At 41.3% G+C, this 16,892-nt stretch overlaps 1 protein-coding gene across 1 annotated transcript in view; it reads right to left on the bottom strand.

The window, feature by feature from the left end:
• CALD1 (caldesmon 1) overlaps positions 1-16,892 on the bottom strand; it is a 96,189-nt gene that overhangs the window by 26,924 nt on the left and 52,373 nt on the right. Inside the window, exons 2-4 of the mRNA XM_010144843.1 lie at positions 3,306-3,452; positions 745-1,888; positions 28-111 (exon numbers count right to left, since the gene is read on the bottom strand). Of these exons, the coding sequence (XP_010143145.1) occupies positions 28-111; positions 745-1,888; positions 3,306-3,452 (1,375 nt within the window). The remainder of the gene's footprint in view (positions 1-27; positions 112-744; positions 1,889-3,305; positions 3,453-16,892) is intronic.

Below are 16,892 nucleotides of genomic sequence, written 5' to 3'. Positions count from 1 at the left end.
CATTTAAATCAATGTTTTACGAGTTACCTGATCTTTTTTCGAGGTAGGTTGGAGCTTCTCATCTGGCAACTTTTCCTTTTTAGCTTCCACTTTAATCTCTTTTTCTTCCCCCTTTGTTTTTGGGGTTTTAATAATTTTTTTAATACAAAAAACCCACATCTGTTTGCATTTTTGTTTCTCCACACTGTGTTCATGTACCGATCCTGTGTGCAGCCACATCTCCATCATACGCTGCTGTGCCCACATCTCCGTGTGCAGCTGTGCTCCCTCCACCCTCTTCAAATGCTCCCATTCCCCCATCTGGGCCTTTCTCCCTTGCATGGCATCATGCTTGCATGTTCCAGCAGAGCCCTCTCTTGCGATTGCGTTTAACACACATGTTCCTCACACAGTTTACCAAGTGCTCATAACGGTTTGTGCCAAGATGTGCCTGCCTCCACCTTGTGCTACTGCATAAGGCCAGTTTGTAGCAGCTGAGGGAAAAAGGCAGCAAAAAACCATGCAGAAGTCCGAAACATGCAAGGTTTTATTTTAACAATGGAGTGAAGTCAGGCATGCTGTGCACTGCATTACTGGTAAGCAGAAGTAAGGAACTTTATTTTTTTAAAGAGAAAGAGCACAAGTATTAGTCATTTCAATGCAGGAGCAGATCTGTGAGGAAATTCCAATTAGATCTTTTTTTCCTTGCATTACATTTCTCACAAACCACAGGTGTCTTATTTTGGTGCAAAATGTTTACTGTACCTGTTTTCTTAAGAAAGCTGCTTGAGATTTTTCCTCTTGTACTTTCTTCTCTTTTACCTGTTTATCTTCTACTTTCTTTTCTTCCATCTTTTGTTTTTCCTTTAATTTCTCTGCTTCTAGCTTAGCCTTTTCCTCAGCTGCTCTCTTCTCCTCTTCTGCCTTAGCCCTCTTTCTTTCCTCAGCTGCCCTTTTCTCCTCTTCTGCCTTAGCCCTCTTTCTTTCCTCAGCTGCCCTTTTCTCCTCTTCTGCCTTAGCCCTCTTTCTTTCCTCAGCTGCCCTTTTCTCCTCTTCTGCCTTAGCCCTCTTTCTTTCCTCAGCTGCCCTTTTCTCCTCTTCTGCCTTAGCCCTCTTTCTTGCCTCTGCCTTCTCCCTCTCCTCAGCTGCCCTTTTCTCCTCTTCTGCCTTAGCCCTCTCCTCAGCTGCCCTCTTCTCCTCTTCTGCCTTAGCCCTCTCTCTTTCCTCAGCTGCCCTCTTCTCCTCCTCTGCTTTCTGTTTTTCCTCAGCTGCCTTCTTTTCTTCCTCTGCTTTTAACCTCTCCCTCTCTTCTGCTTCCTTCCTTTCTTCCTCAGCCTTTTCCTCATCCCTAAGCTTCTCTTTATCTACAGCATCAGTTATACTCTGCTCCCCTTCTTGCACAGCATTTGTATCATTCTCTGCTTTGTGTTCCTCTGCATTTATAGCTAGATTTTTTGATTCTACTACCTCTTCTTTATCTGTGGATTTTTCTGTGGTTACATCTACCTGATTTTCCTCTATGGGGACCTCCTTTGGTTTCTCCTCCTGTACCTCCTCTTTGTCTTTTTTTTCTTTGTTTTCCTCTTCTTCCCCATCTTGCCTCCAGTTGTTCCTTTCATATGATTTGGTTACTGTTTCCGTTTCCTCAATCTCATAGCGTCCTCGGCGTGTTTCAGCCTTTTCCTCTTTCCCCATGGTCTCATTTTCTTCCACATTGTTTACTTCTCTCCTGCTGGGTGGTGACAAGCTCCCGTCTGTGATCGTGGGGTCAAATTCCTTTTGACGTTCCAGGGCTTCCTGTAGACGTTTTTGGCGTCTCTCTTCCCGTCTTGCCAGTCTCTCCAACAATGCAGCTTCATCATCTGCTCCCCTTGTGGTTGTAGTACGCTTGGTTTCGTCTTCTGCCACACTACATTAAATTGACAATTTTGTATTAGAAAGCTACCCAATTTTCTAACAACGTATGCGCTTGACTGTTTCTAGAAAAAAACTTTGTGTAACGTCATTCCATGGTTTGAACACACAACAGGTTGCATACCTCAGAATTTAGCAAAATGGTTCTGGGGATTAATTTTGGCGTTTCTACATGTAGAGGAATGTGGCCTTTCAAAATATAGAGCCTTACAGACCTCAGTAGGCACTGGAATGGTCTCTGACACTTGGAGCAGCTGAAATATGAACAGCCATGAAAAATTCATCCTCCCCTTCTGCACCCTGCAGCAGAATACTTGGGAGACCTTAGCTTGCTTTAAGGCTCCCCTCAGCCTGGCCTGAGGAATAAACATCTAACGCAGTCTTCTCACCAGGCAAAATTTTTGAAGATGCTACACAAGCAAGATACTTCCTGACTTCAGTGAACTCTAGCAACGAGAAGGTACTCCTGTTCAGCAACATCATGCACAGATACAGTCCATAGTGGGACACCCTGACATTTAAGGATAGGAATGTTGAGATTGTCTGTACAGGGACACTAATCTGTTAGAAAATGGAGTAAGCACAGCAGCTAGTTTAAGACATACTATTCAACACCTGTAGGTATCAGGACTGGATCTTACTCTCAGACCCTGAGGGTTTTCTGACTCCTTCATAATTCAGCTGTTTAATTCTCATGTGTGCATGTTTCTTCCCTCTTGCTAGCTTTTTTTGGTTTTCCACTACTGTGGAAAAATATTGGAATCTACAATCAGAAATGTTGTTATTTTACTGTCTATATCCATTCTCTTTGATTTTGATAGAATGCTACTTGACCTCAGCATCTATTAGCTTCATCTCACAATGTTTATTTCTGGTCTCTTCTATCAATTGCTTTATGGCTACTGGAAATCTAGATATATTGTTTTTTACTATGTGAAAGTGAATAAATGATGGACAGACTGGAAAGCTAGGTCTTCCCACTCAGCTTGTGACAAGTGGTACCTCATTCCATAAGCTTCTCTGCTGTTTATCAGACCCATGTGTCTTGGCCCTATGACACCACGGCCCCTATAAGCAGGGCCAAAGATGTGGAGGTTTGTGAGGCCAGATGCAGTTGTGCCTAAGGAGATGCAGGAGAGGTATTTCCCTCCATGGGCCCCAGCTATGCTATCCCATAGACAGCCCTGAGGACACCCTGGGAATGGGTCATGAGCATGGCCTCAAGGTGATGCTCCCACTCCGCTGTGTAGATATAGCCGGTGGTACTTCTCACAATATTAGGTCCTCTTCAGACCAATGACAGCCAAACCAAGTCCTTAAAATTTGGTACCAAAACAGACCTCTTCAAGATACTTCTCTACTCTGAACAAAAATTACTGTTGACTTGACAGTAAATAACATCAGACATTTACCTGTTTTGGGCATTAACTTCTGATTTCTCCATAACTTCTCCTGAGAGATCTCCTTCCTCCTTTTGCCGCAGCCTTTCTTGTCGAGCCCGTCGGCGACGTTCTCTGGCAGCTTCTTCCTCATCGTCATCGTTTCTCTGGTAGGACAGCCTGCAATAGAGCATTAGGGATAGGGAGGGGGAAAGGGCTATAGCATATAGGACATTGTGACCAAAGAATTACAAAAAGCAGTTGACCAGACCACAGTGTGCATGGCTGCAGTGGCTGTTCCATAGGCTGTTTAGAAAATATGCTGCAAAGTTGAGATGCATAGTTTCAAAACTTAGGTTTGTTTCATTTCTCAGAAATAAAATTGACAAAATAGTCACAGTGAAGGCAGCAGCCACCCCACGCTGTCAGTTAGATCCTAGAAAATATCAAGACCATAAAAGCCCAGCTCTGTAGCTGAACAAACATGCTCCTAGACTGTACCATGATCCTGCCAGAATGCACACAGCAGCATTTGAGCAGACTATCGCTCAAGCCCACGTAACTGAAGTTGGACTTAGCCAAACAGCATTTCGTTAGCCACTTCTAAATATCACACACTGAAAATGGTGACAGCATTCTAAAACTGAAAGACTAGAAAGCATGGAGATGCAAGTATGACAACAGCTCTCAGTGGCCAGTTCTTAGTGCCAAACATCTGACACCTACAAAATTTTTGTGAGCCCAGAGCTCTGCCAGACCAAATCATACAAGATTGCTGCTATGATGAAAGCCTACAGCTGAGCACCTATTGTGTTCGTATAACCCAACAGATGATTACATTTAGTTTCATCCTACTTGAAAAGGAAAGCAAGACATTACAATCCTAGTAATCCTGTGGCCCATTCAAATCTTTGCTGAGGTGCATTATTACTGCGTGAGATAAAGGCCCACATTCCTCTTATCTTTTTGTGCAGAGAAAGTGAAATAGGAAGCTAACACATGCCAGACCCAGTCAGGATATTACTTTATTTTGCTTCCAGCAATGGTCTGATACATAATGGTTAATAAGTCACCCTTTCTTACGTAGTCGTGCATTTCAGTTAGCTGTACAGCCATGCACATAGACAAAAAAGGAGGTCTGTGCTCAGTAAAACAAGCACAGTTAAAGCTTGCATTTAAAGGAATACTTTAACATTAAAAACCACTAAAACATTCTGATTTAGTCATGAATCAGACTCTTTGGGTCCAAGTCTCTCCCATCAGCTTGTTCTAGCTGGAACTACTTTTCTCCTTTGCCGAAAGAAGGGTGAAACTATAGATTCAGCCGAGATTAAATTATCCCAATTTTGCTTTAAAAATGGAAGTTTAAAACCTAACATTTGCCAGACCTAGAACAGCATTTTCATCCTCAGTGCACTGAGGTACTTGATTTCCTACTTCCATGCTCTACTTCAAGAGCTTGCAACCTTTTCTTTGCAGAAATGGCTTCTCTCAAAGAGAGTGAAAACCATGAGCAGTACAGTCATGAAGTATGGGGGAAAAGAAAAAGGAAGGAGATGAATTAAAACTACTAGAGGTAATGCAGGGAAAGCAAGTAAAAACAATTCCTGTCATTTGTAAGCAATTTAAAGGGGGTCAACATTTCATTTAAGTCTAGGACAGAAAGCATTTCAATACAATAATAAACAAAAGGGGTCTTTAATTTGCAGAAGAAATAGACTCTTCAGAATAAAACTATGTTAATGAACTGACCACAGATATCTCACTTGTTAGTAAGATATTCTGACTGCAAGCCTATGATCTTTTTAGCTCTGAACTCCAAATGTAAGAGCACAGGAGAGAGTATTCTGCTCTTAGCCTGTGGCAGCTGGACAATAGCCATGAGCCAATTCCTGATGCCTATGGCTCAGGATTTGTCTTTGCAGTGAGACCACAGGGGAATGAAGTAGTTTATCCTCCTCTCTGCACCCACATAGAACACTCCTACACAGCAAGGAGTACAACTGCTTTTAAAAGCCTCTTTAAAATGCCCTTTTAAAAGGCAGTCTGTCAGAAAATTTAAAAAGGAAAGAAAAAATGTCCTAACCGAAATACTGCCCCTCAAATTGTACCCATTAATCAATTCAAATGAAAACAGATATCTACGTCCTGTCCTTTGACATTTATCACATAGATCGCCTATTAACAAAGCTGAAATCTCTCTCAATACCCTTTTTAGTATATCCACTGCCTCATTGCATACCACAGCAGCTTCCCACAGCTAGCAAGTACACCAGATACATGCTCCACCTTAAGCATTCAATTTCTTCTCCAGCACAGATCCGTTAAACATCCCCAGTGTACTGGATGCACAGATGCACAAAACATCCCTGTACTTTTACAGGCTGGGGTTTTTTTGCTTTCCTTGAAAATATAAGCTTTGCTTGACTGGACCTGACTAGCCACCACAGACTGACAGTAGAGTAGGCTGAAAACACAAGTTCGCATTAGCTGTGTTAATTAATGGGATGATGACCAAAATGATTCAACATAATCATCCTAACTGCCATTGACTTTCCATGAGAAATTCAGTCATAGGAAAGATCGTACAAGTTAAACAAATGACATTTCCACCCATGAAAAATATGCTCTTCTGAATACAGAGTTCATCTCACCTTTCTCTGAGTCCTCATACACGAACTTTGTTCAACCTAACTCAGCTGGCACATCACTCTCTTAGTTATATAAGTAACTTCCTCCTACTCTGCTGTCAGAAGTGTCAAACTGATTTCACATAGAAAGAAAACTACAGGCAGATGCATGACTTCATGCACCTTCCACTGGGAGTATGAAGACTGACCCTCACTCTCTCACTGTTACAGCTCTCCATAGCTACCCATCACAAGCAAAATAAATTTGGGAGCTCTTCAGACCTTCTCTTCCATTTGTCTACATCTTTCAGCTTTCTTTAGACCAAGAGTAAACAAACAATAAAAGCATGACTCCAAGATTTCAGCTCTGTCTATCAGATGGAAATCTAATGATCCACACTAGCCTGTGTTGTTTCTCCACCCTTGGAGAACAGCCTTGCCCAGCAGATACACCCCACAACAAAGTTAAATGAACTTTGTATCCATTTGTCACCTTTTGCATAATTTTTCAAAGTCTTTGCACGTAAGTCTCTCTACAGTTAGCTGTTCCAGCTATCTCAGGCAAAGAGAGCACGGTGCAGCATGATCTCAAAGAGGTATGCTGTCATGGGCTAGGGCTGGGCCAGCCACTAGATGAATGACAGATGCTCTCTATTAACCCCTTTCCCTTCCCAAAAGGAAAGAGAAAATGAATAAGGAAGAGAGAAAAGAAAAGTAAAACTGCTTTAATTAAAATAACTAGAATAAAATTCTTACATACAAATACATACAATACAAATACTGAACCTAACCCCACTGGCTGCAATTATGTCACTGTCACCACTGATGCTGCAGGGCAGGCACTGGGGATGTCCTGCAATGGGGATGTCCTACACTGGACTCAGCAGAAGATGGGAACCGAGTTTGGGAGCTGGATTCTGGAACTGGATTCAGGAATGCATATGTTGGGATTGAAGGCAGACAGGACAAAGTCCTCCTCAGACACCAGCCATTGAAGAGGAGAGCTTGACCCCTGTGATCCCTCAGCTTTATGATGAATATGAGGTATATGGGATGGAACACCTTGCTGGTCAGTTTAGGGTCTCCTGTCCTGTCTGCTCCTCCCCACAGGTGCAGCCTGTAACTTACTGCACCCCCAGCGTGGCACACAGGATTTAGCAGTGACCTTGGTGTGCACAGGAACAAGTATGAGCAAGAGCCTTTCTGCACACCAATCCCTGGTAGTAACTGTAAATATCAAGTGTTATCACTTCTCAAAGCAGACACTGTCTGCAAAAATACACCATTAACTCCAGAAAGTGCCATCATGGAGCAGAGACTGAGCTGGAAAGTGAAATCTCTGAACAGAATGAGTTCTGTTCTAACTCAAATCAGGACATATGCCAAGTGTTCTGATACATGACACCTCTTATTAAATATTCAGGTGAAAAGATGATGACTTGGAAATCGGCCTACACCTTATTACCAAAGATAACATACTTGTGGTCTAAATAACAACTGAAAGAAAAACAACCCCAACAACAACAAAAAAAACCCAAACAGCAGAATGTTGGCTGCTTTTCCTGTTACCTTCTCTGTATTTCTGACGTGAGAAAAAGCAGTGTAACATCTGTGCATTATTGGTAAATTGTTCTTGCAAAGCATTAGTGCCAAGTCTGTATTTCCCATGCAGCACAACTCAAGCACAAGAGACTGAGCATGTCATCTATGTGAGAGGACATTTCCCACCACACTAGGTGGAGATAACAAGTAACAACAAACGTTTTATTCTGTTGAGTGAGTCTGACAGATTTATATCTTCAGAACTGAAATCCCAAACCTGCTGAAGTCAACAACACATCACCTGATAATATAAGTAAGCCTAAAACATCTCCTCCAGACTGAGTGGATAGACTCTACAGCCCAGAGTGGAAAACAACTCTGCTGTATTGTAAATACAGGCAAGGAGGCCATCAGCCTCAGAACTTCTTCAGAGAGATTCAGCACCCTCTCTATTTTATGTTGAGCACTGAATTTAAACTAAGGTACAACTCAGTAAGAAACTTGGTAATAGCTACGATGATGATGTGGCTGAAACCATTTCATACAATCCAGTTTCAACTGGTTTCCACTTGAAACCACTAATCAGTTCAAACATTATCTAAGGCACTTTGGTTTTAGAGTTTCTTGCCCACTACTACTAGATTATTATTATTATTGTCTGAATTATGACAGCACTGAAATTTCCTGATCAAGCTCAGGGTCTTGCTACAGTAGGCAGTTTATAAAAATAGGGGAAGATCTGGTCCCTGTTCTAAACACTGTGTATTCTGATTAAAGAGAAACTTAATAATTTGTAGCACCACCTGCCTTCAATGAGTTGTAAGTGAAACCTGATGAGTCTAAATTCTCTATCATTTTTCACAGGGGTAGAAAAAAAATAATGCCTAATTTAATCTGGATCACACTACTCTAAAGGAGGCAGGGAGAAAGAGAACTGTGGGTTTGAGATTTGACTCCACCTCAAGGGTGTCAGAAATACATGAAAATTTTCCAAACAGAGAAAAGCCTATAAGATTAGATTTTCAAACAGGCAGCCCAGATCTGCCTCTTCTTTCCCCCATGATTCATCCAAATTCCAGTCTGTTTTCCCTTTCTCCTGCCTGAAAAAATGCCTTGCATTCATAGCACTGCCCTCCCAACACCTACCTCAGTTAGGTGCAACTGTATCCATTCAGCAAGCTCTTTCCCACAAAACTTTCTTATCTAGAAGCCTTTACATCCATTACAAATTGATTCTCTCAAGAAAGGAGATAATTCATCCTGTATAAACTTCTGCATCACTTGCAACCTAATCTACTTCTCAGACCTTTGCCCTTCATTACCTAACAACGGTTACTTCAACATCAGTTGAAGTGATGTCTGTTAACTTGTGTATCTCCCGATTGACGGAGGGTGGACAATGTCATTAAAATATCCTTGATGACAAGTTTCACTGTCGGACTCAGTCTATAAAAGCTGCATTTGTTGGCCTTTTGCACTCTTAGAAAGCCTTTCTGTTTACCCAGGCTCTTCCTGAAAGGATGGGTGGGGTGAAGATGAACTCTGTTAGAATACCCACTGGGGAGTGTTCTTTGTGTCACTGTTGATATCAGGTACAATTTCATTTATGATTGCATATGTTTTTAATTTATTTTATTGTTCATTTAATTTGCATTATGATAGGCATGCTTCTAAATGTGGATATAAGCAACTGATCAAACTTCACCTCAATAAAAATATAACAAATGCACATGATTCCAGAGGATTATGCCTCTGTAAACTTTTGCATGTCGAATGTCAGCAGTATTTTGTTCAAGTCATATCTAAAAATGTGGTGAATTGTGGGTGGTGAGGGTGGTATGTGTGCAGTTACGGGAGAAAACAGAAAACAAAAAACCTGTTTGTTTTAATCATTCCTCCTTAAGTCAACAAGAGCTACCAGCATTCTGCTCAGACCTACTCAGAAGATTCACTTTTATGAGGGAACAAGCAGAATTTCTGTCCAAAATGCTCCTGTTTCAAAAAGGTGTAGTGAGTGAAAACAGGGGATTTTGCTGGAGACATGCAGACATGCCACCACAGATCTCTAGTCCGAAGTTGTGCATGAATGCTGTTATTAACACCCATATTTTTCACATATTGCTCAATTTGACATGCACCATTTTTTTTTTCACATTGGACATAGGAGAGACAAGTGGATAAAATTAACCAATGGCTGGAAATTAAACCCAGACAAATTAAAACTGGAAATGAAGCACGTGTCCTTAACAATGAGGGTGATTAAATAGACAAGAAGTGATGGAACATCCGTCTCTTGCATCATCTCCACCTTAAGAAAGATGTCTTTTTGGAAGTTATACTGCAATAAATCCTTGGGTTCATTATAGACACAACTTGATGAAATTCCAGTATCTCTCAGGCTTGCAAGATTAGACTAGATAACATGGTGGCACCTGCTGGACTTAAATACTACAGTCTTCCATTTACGCAAAGTACACGCCTTCTCATTCTGCTCATAATCTATCTCTTTAACACAAATATTTTTACTCTTTTCACCCACACATTCTCCAGAACTATACAGCCAATACTCCTGAGTGGGAAAATTACCCAGATATCTACATAGTTCTCCGGCAAAAATAAAGAGACTGACATATCTGTCAATGTATTCCCTTCCAATTTACGTAATTCTCATACTGTGTGTTTCTAATATTCTTTCTCATTTTTCATAGGCCCAAAGAGTTCAGGAATTATTATTTTTCTGCTTGGTAGCCACTTATTCAGTGTGCTAGCAGAACACTCCTTCTGCCAGATCTGGCATCCTTACTTTCCTATCATACCTTTAGAAGCCTTTCTCCTACTTTAGACCCTCAGCCTAAAATAGCTAAAAGATAAAACAATGTGCATTTTAATAACTAATATTTTGTTTCAGCTGAGGAAAATCTTTAGATTGTTCACATTGGTTAAGAATTTGGCTGTGAGATTGTTATTCTGTTTGCATGACAAAACAGCTAAGAATGGGAAAGAAAAGGTCTTCCAAGAGGTCCAGGTTGAGTATGTTCTTCTTTATGGTTTCTTTCCTTTTGATGTTTTTGACTTTAGGATTTTTTTACAGGTAAGGAAAGAATAGGCACACTCATCCCTTTAACAGTATGATTAAAAAAAACTAAGGTGTAAGCAATCCCCGTCAAAGAATTAAGTCTCAAAAGTGATATTGCAAGCAAATAACCACAAGGGAAAATCACTCCATATTGCGACAAAAATATTTGGTGACTAAGTAATTCATGCCAAAAGTAGCCAGAGATTTTATTTCATTGCTGAAGATGGCACTGAAACCTCTATGTTTCAGTTGTGTAGGTGTCCAGGATTTCCAGTGCTTTGTTTCATTTCTTGCAGTTTTCTGCTCATAACATCACTGTTGCTTTGGTTTTAGATTCGGCCCTAAAACCTGGGCCTCATAGTTGGAGTTAGTCTGTAACATCGCTGTTCTGCACAAAAGCAGAATGACTCGTGCGTGCGCCTATTTTTTTCTTTCCTCATAGCTGAAAACTGATGATCTGTTTCCTAATGTGAAATGCAAGCAGATTCTCCGACCACATTCAAATAACTCTGGTAAATCGCCTCTGAGTACTTCAGCATAGATCGCACGCTGTGCCGCTAACATGAAGGGTAAAAACCTTCAGCCACTGAAACAATGTCAAATTTGCCTCTGACAGATATTATATTTAGATAAAAGTGCTTGTTGGAAATGTCCCAGGGAAAAGCATGTAATTCTCTCAATATGTGAGGTTTGTGCTGTTCTGCAGTTTGACCTCATCCGCAGTAGACTTGACATTGACCTGTCAGTGAGCAGTGCAGTATATTTAACCTGTTTTAATTTAGAAGTTTCACAAGAATAGAAAGAAAGAAAAGTAACTGGGCAGAAAACAATAATTGGGCAAGTGTCTTCTAGCTGGTAACTACTACTTTCCTATTTCTTTTCTTGAAGCTTAGTGGAATTCAACCAGAAATCTGTTTTCCTGGTAGATGACAAACGTGAAAAAGTGACAAAACCAGCTTAGTTTTTCAAACTTAAAAAAGTGGGAGCAAAACCCAGTTGCTCTGCATACCACTGTGGTCGATGTGGTATTTGTTGACTCTGTAGCAAATTGCTTTCTGCCTGCTACCACCACCTCCAGCTTCTAGTGCTTTATTCTGTATAAAATCCACAATAATTTATGCCACAGCCTTACCCAGTAGTATTTCAGGCAAATGACTTGAGAATAATGGGCATTTTGCCTAGCTGAAACATAAGTGAGGACTTACAGGATTCACCCCAGAATATACAATCTGCAATTGCTACAAAGCCAAATCAAAAATTTTCTTTCTTGTGGTTTTGGGCCCCTGTATTCAATATAGCTTTCAAGGCACTTTTATATTTCAAGTTGTTAGCTTTCTGAATGTATACAGAGCTAAGATCTAAATCCTCCTTTTCTATATTTCACTGCAAATAGAACTCCAACTGACATGCCTGAGAGATTTACCCAAGATAGAAGGAATTAAAAATGAAGACAGACATGAGCATTTCTAACTTAAAAAAGCTTCCCTGCATACTGAGAACTGCGGTCTTCCTAGAAGATGTGCAAAAGATTTGAGGAATGAAACCTATGTTTACTTACAGGCACCTTTTGGCAAACTGATGTCTCCAATGTGTGATGTTGAAGCTATGAAGTTCTGTATTTCCTCCAAATGTCTTTTTAACTCACAGAAAATCCTTGTCATCGTCTGTGATATCTATCAGAGATCTTTAAATGATGGCAAGGGAGAGACGTGAGGCATGAGAAGGACTTTTGTTATTGGGCCATTATCTCATCCTACATAGTTAGGTCATTAAACTCTAACACCAAGGTAGGTATAGGAAGGGATGGACAACTCATCAGACAGGCTGGGGGGAATCTGGAGCAAAAACATATGAGGAACTCTGCAGCTTTATTGAGAGGAACCTGAACAAGAGCACAGGACCATTTTTCATGGCCCAACAACAACTTCTCTCTCTCTCTCTCTCTATTTTATATGCATACCTATTGAATCATAGAATCATAGAATACCTTGTGTTGGAAGGGATGTCTAAGGCTACCTAGTCCAACCCCCCTGCAGTAAGCAGGAACATCTTCAACTAGATCAGGTTGTTCAGAGACTTGTCCAGCCCAACCTTGAATGTTTCCACTGATGGAGCGTCTACCACCTCTGTGGGCAACCTCTTCCAGTGTTTCACCACCCTCATTGTAAAAAATTTCTTGCTTATATCTAGTCTAAATCTTCTCTCTTTTAGTTTAAAACCATTAGCCCTTGTCCTGTCGCAGCATGCCTATATGCTGTGACATATACCCTTATAAGCTGTCACATAGCATGTGAAGGCTGCACCCATCTTTCTTATAAGCCCTGTTTAAGTACTGAAAGATCACGGAAAGGTCTCCCTGGAGCCTTCTCTTCTCCAGGCTGAACAACCCAAACTCTCTCAGTCTGTTCTCACAGCAGAGGTGCTCCAGCTCTCTGATCATTTTTTGTGGCCTCCTCTGGACCCTACCCAGCAAGTTCATGTCCTTCTTGTGGTGAAGATTCTGGAGCTGGATGCAGTACTCCAGGTGAAGTTTCACCTGAGCAGAGTGGCAGAAGCATCTCCCTCAACCTGCTGCCACGTTTATTCTGATGCAGCCCAGGATATGGCATATAAAATATACAGTATATAAAATATATTTGTTGTTCTTTCTATTTTTGTTCTTCTTGGGGCTGGAGTGGAAATTGTGTTGTCATTAGGAAGCAGAATCTTTCCTTTTATTCAAGCACAATAGCTATAACCTGTTTCAAGAAGATACCTGATTACTATTATTCACTTTCTCTATACCTATAGCAATTGCCTGGGTTTTTTTCCAAGTTTTCTGATGTAACCACTTCCCTTTAAAGCTATATCTCCTCCAGCTTGGACTTCCAAAACGCCACTCAATGTTGCAGATGAAGCAGAACAGGGTCTGTCAGTCCTGTACCTGGATGATACACTTTGAGAGGGGTAAATTGATTAATAAAGAGAGAGTAAAATACAACAGACTCAGCTTACTTGATAGACTGATCTAAGTACCTTCCAACTGAATTGCACTTCTGGGTTTCTTATATTTGGGATTAGGGTGCAATAGCAACTTCAACATGTTTTATGCCAGGCTTTTGACAGCATCGCAGAGTTTCTCCCTAGCAGTTCAAATCTGAGGGCAGAAATGGCAAAAAAAAGCAGACCAAGCCTTCCAGACAAGCCTTGTTACTGTAAGCAACACCTTCAGCTAGGTGAGCTAAAACCAGACTTACAGGGCATGGTGCTCAGAGTACAGAGACTGCATCCACCCTAGCGTAGCCACGGCAATGACAGAAACAAGGGATAGTTTAGCAAGATTTGCTACAGAGAGACAAAGGCAAGGAAACTGGCTGGAAAGAGAATTGGCTTTCACTCCTCTCTATTCAGCATCCAGTTTAGCCCTGAAACCACCGCAGGTAATACTTTCTGAAGAAAAAATGTTCACACATTTTTAAAGAAAGATTATTTCTTGAGTTGTACTTTTTATTTCAAAACAGTATGCTGCATGCCCCCTAATTAGGGAATGAGAACAAAGCTACAATTTCAGGAAAGCACAAACTGAATTATTATAGATTATGTAAGTATTGCTGACCTGGAAACCCAGCCTTCAATTTCATCTGCATCTCTTCTTTCACCCTGGTTACCTGCTTTGAAGTCTTGTTTGATGCAACACACTATGAGATACAGAGCCTTTTAACAAACCAACGCTCACATTTCATTCCCACCACTAAGATTAATAGGATTGCTGCATTTTAAGAGTGTTGCATTTTAAAAGCACTGTACTTTAAAAGAAAGTGCAAGACCATGAGGATAGGTCTCATACATAGGAAGCTTCTTTAGCTTCAAACTAAACTTGCTGTACTGAATATCATATAAAGGCAAACACTAAAAATGTTAACTCAGAGAATCACTGGGTTCATTAAGATCCAGTCTAATAATCTCAGTCACACATTCTAATCCTCCATCAGTATGTCCAATCTACACACAATCAACTTCCAGCATGTATATTCACCATCCATCCTGGCAAAACAAGATATGAAATTTGAGATAAAACACAGCTTTGGTTTTCAAAGATGACTTTTGCACTCATGCCTTTTCTTTACTTGCCTGCTAGGTTTTGCAGAATGTAATGAGGAACCCATAACTGTACATTGGGGGAATCCTAAAGGGAAGAAAGTTCACGGCATCACATTGGTTGACGTAAGAGACAACACCCCCCAATAGGGCTGGACCCATCTTCAAAGGACTTATTTCTTCTATCACTGAAATACATCCACACCTAGGGTGGATCAGCTATGTAGGCTACGGCTACAGCTCCTTACCCGAAACGTCAGTGTTTGATTTAGGACTGACACTGATATTGGCTATGGATCTGAAGATGACTGGGACAGAGAACCAGTGGAGCAGGAAGGAGGAATGTGGAAGCAGGGATCAAACAGGGACTGGAGCTGTAGGAAGGAGCCTGCAATGTCTCCCTGGGCTAGGGAGTGGGAGTGAGGAGAGACAGAAAACAGCAACGGATGAGGAGACTCCATCCCTGCAGGGCACAACATTGGGAATGGATAAAGGTTGATGAAGAAATACTTGGAGGACAGAGAAGAGGGAAGGAGATCCACTGTGGAGTAACAAGGACAGCAAAAGCACGAGGACTGGGTAAGTGACTCTACTGCCATCATCCAGCATCGAGCCGGGTTCACTCAGCTGTCCAGGGCCCGAAAAGCCAAAACACAGGATGGAAACTGTTAGACAGGGTGTCGTGATTAGCCAGACTACACATTGCTCAGTAACTTCTTTGGCCTTGCCTGAGATGTTGTGTGATCTGAAAAGCCTACAAACGGTCAGAACCCACTATTTTTATTGCTCAATCCATCAAAATTATGGGTGTTAGCATTAGCCTGGGGTCTGTGAAGCATCAAAACTCTTCTGTATTTCCCAGAGGATTACAGATTGTAACTAAACAACTATTGCTCAGAGCCAGACAGGTCCCTGAAGATGTCTGCTGGAGTTTTCAGAAATACTAAAGAAGACTGTGCTGCACGAACAAAGTAAAAGGGATGTAGTTGAACACAGGGAGCCTGGAAAAATAATTTTACTAGATAATCATTGAGATAATCATAGAACAACCATTTTTTCATCCACTCTTCTTGACAAAATATGGAAGGGAAGGACACAGCCTTAATATACCGCAGCAGACTAAATATTGAAATAAACTCTGCAAACAGGAAGGCGGCTGAAATGTAAAAGCAGAACACACACCAAAACAGAGCAGACTGTGAAGCCTTACACAAACCGAAATAAACCACTTTGGGGGGTTAAGGCATTACAAGTACATTCAGCACTACAACATATGGTGAATGGTTAAAGAAAAAAAACCCAATGAAAATCAGATGTCTCAACGTCTTCTGGTACCCGTTCCCCATGCACACAACTCACAGATGCTGCATAGGTGCAGATTTGGTTTCAAGGGAAATTCATGACTACTCACTTTTAACATGGACAAACATCTGTCTTTTTCTCAGGTGTTTAAGAAACCTGCTGTCAACAGCCAAGGTGATTAGGAGACATTTTCAATGAGACAGCAGAGGAATTACGAGTGCAGATCCTGTCATTTGCTAACAGGATTAGGGACAGATATATTCCATGCATCTCTCCAAAAGCTAATCCCGATGTGTCTTTCACCTCCGTGAAAGTTAAAAATCCCTTCCATAAAACAGGCCCATACGGATATGCAAGGTCACGTACAGCACTTTGAACAGCAAACTAATGTTACAAAGATTTGAAGACATCGCATAAGCATTGCTCAATTTAAACAGATGGAAGTATGAAATGCAGCCATTGCCACCACACCCGCATAAACACACGAATATATCCTGGTTTTATCCTTTCAGTTTTTCCCCCTTAGATGTGCCTGTTCCATTTACATTGCTCTACTGTGATCCTTATTCCAGAAGTAACTCGTAAGTGTGTTGAGTTTGTGTCTGGCGTGGTTTTGGTGGTGGGGGAAGGGTGTGCTGGTGTGCCCTCTGTAAGAAGCTTTGAGAAAACTCTCCCGATGCCAATCCAGCCCCATCCCTGGCCAAGGCTGAGCCAATCAACACCTCTGCAATAAACATTATTTAAGAGGGGAAACCTGCTGGGGTCTCTTTTGTTTTAGAGAGTAATAGGAAGAGAGAAAGACAACCATGTGGTCACCCAGGTTAGTGAGAAAGGAGGCAGAGAGACAATCCAGAGTAGCCATTTCTGTTTGGCCCATGGCGAGGTGGCAGGCTGAATCCTTGCAGTCCTCAGAGATCACCGGTGGAGAAAAGCTCCATTTGCAGTCCATAAAGAGGCCCATACTGCAGCAGGGAATTAATCCTGAAAAAGGCT

Source organism: Buceros rhinoceros, unplaced genomic scaffold (genome assembly GCF_000710305.1).
Source record: "Buceros rhinoceros silvestris isolate BGI_N320 unplaced genomic scaffold, ASM71030v1 scaffold241, whole genome shotgun sequence".
NCBI classification, from domain to species: domain Eukaryota; kingdom Metazoa; phylum Chordata; class Aves; order Bucerotiformes; family Bucerotidae; genus Buceros; species Buceros rhinoceros.
This window is presented reverse-complemented; position numbering and strand designations above follow the sequence as displayed.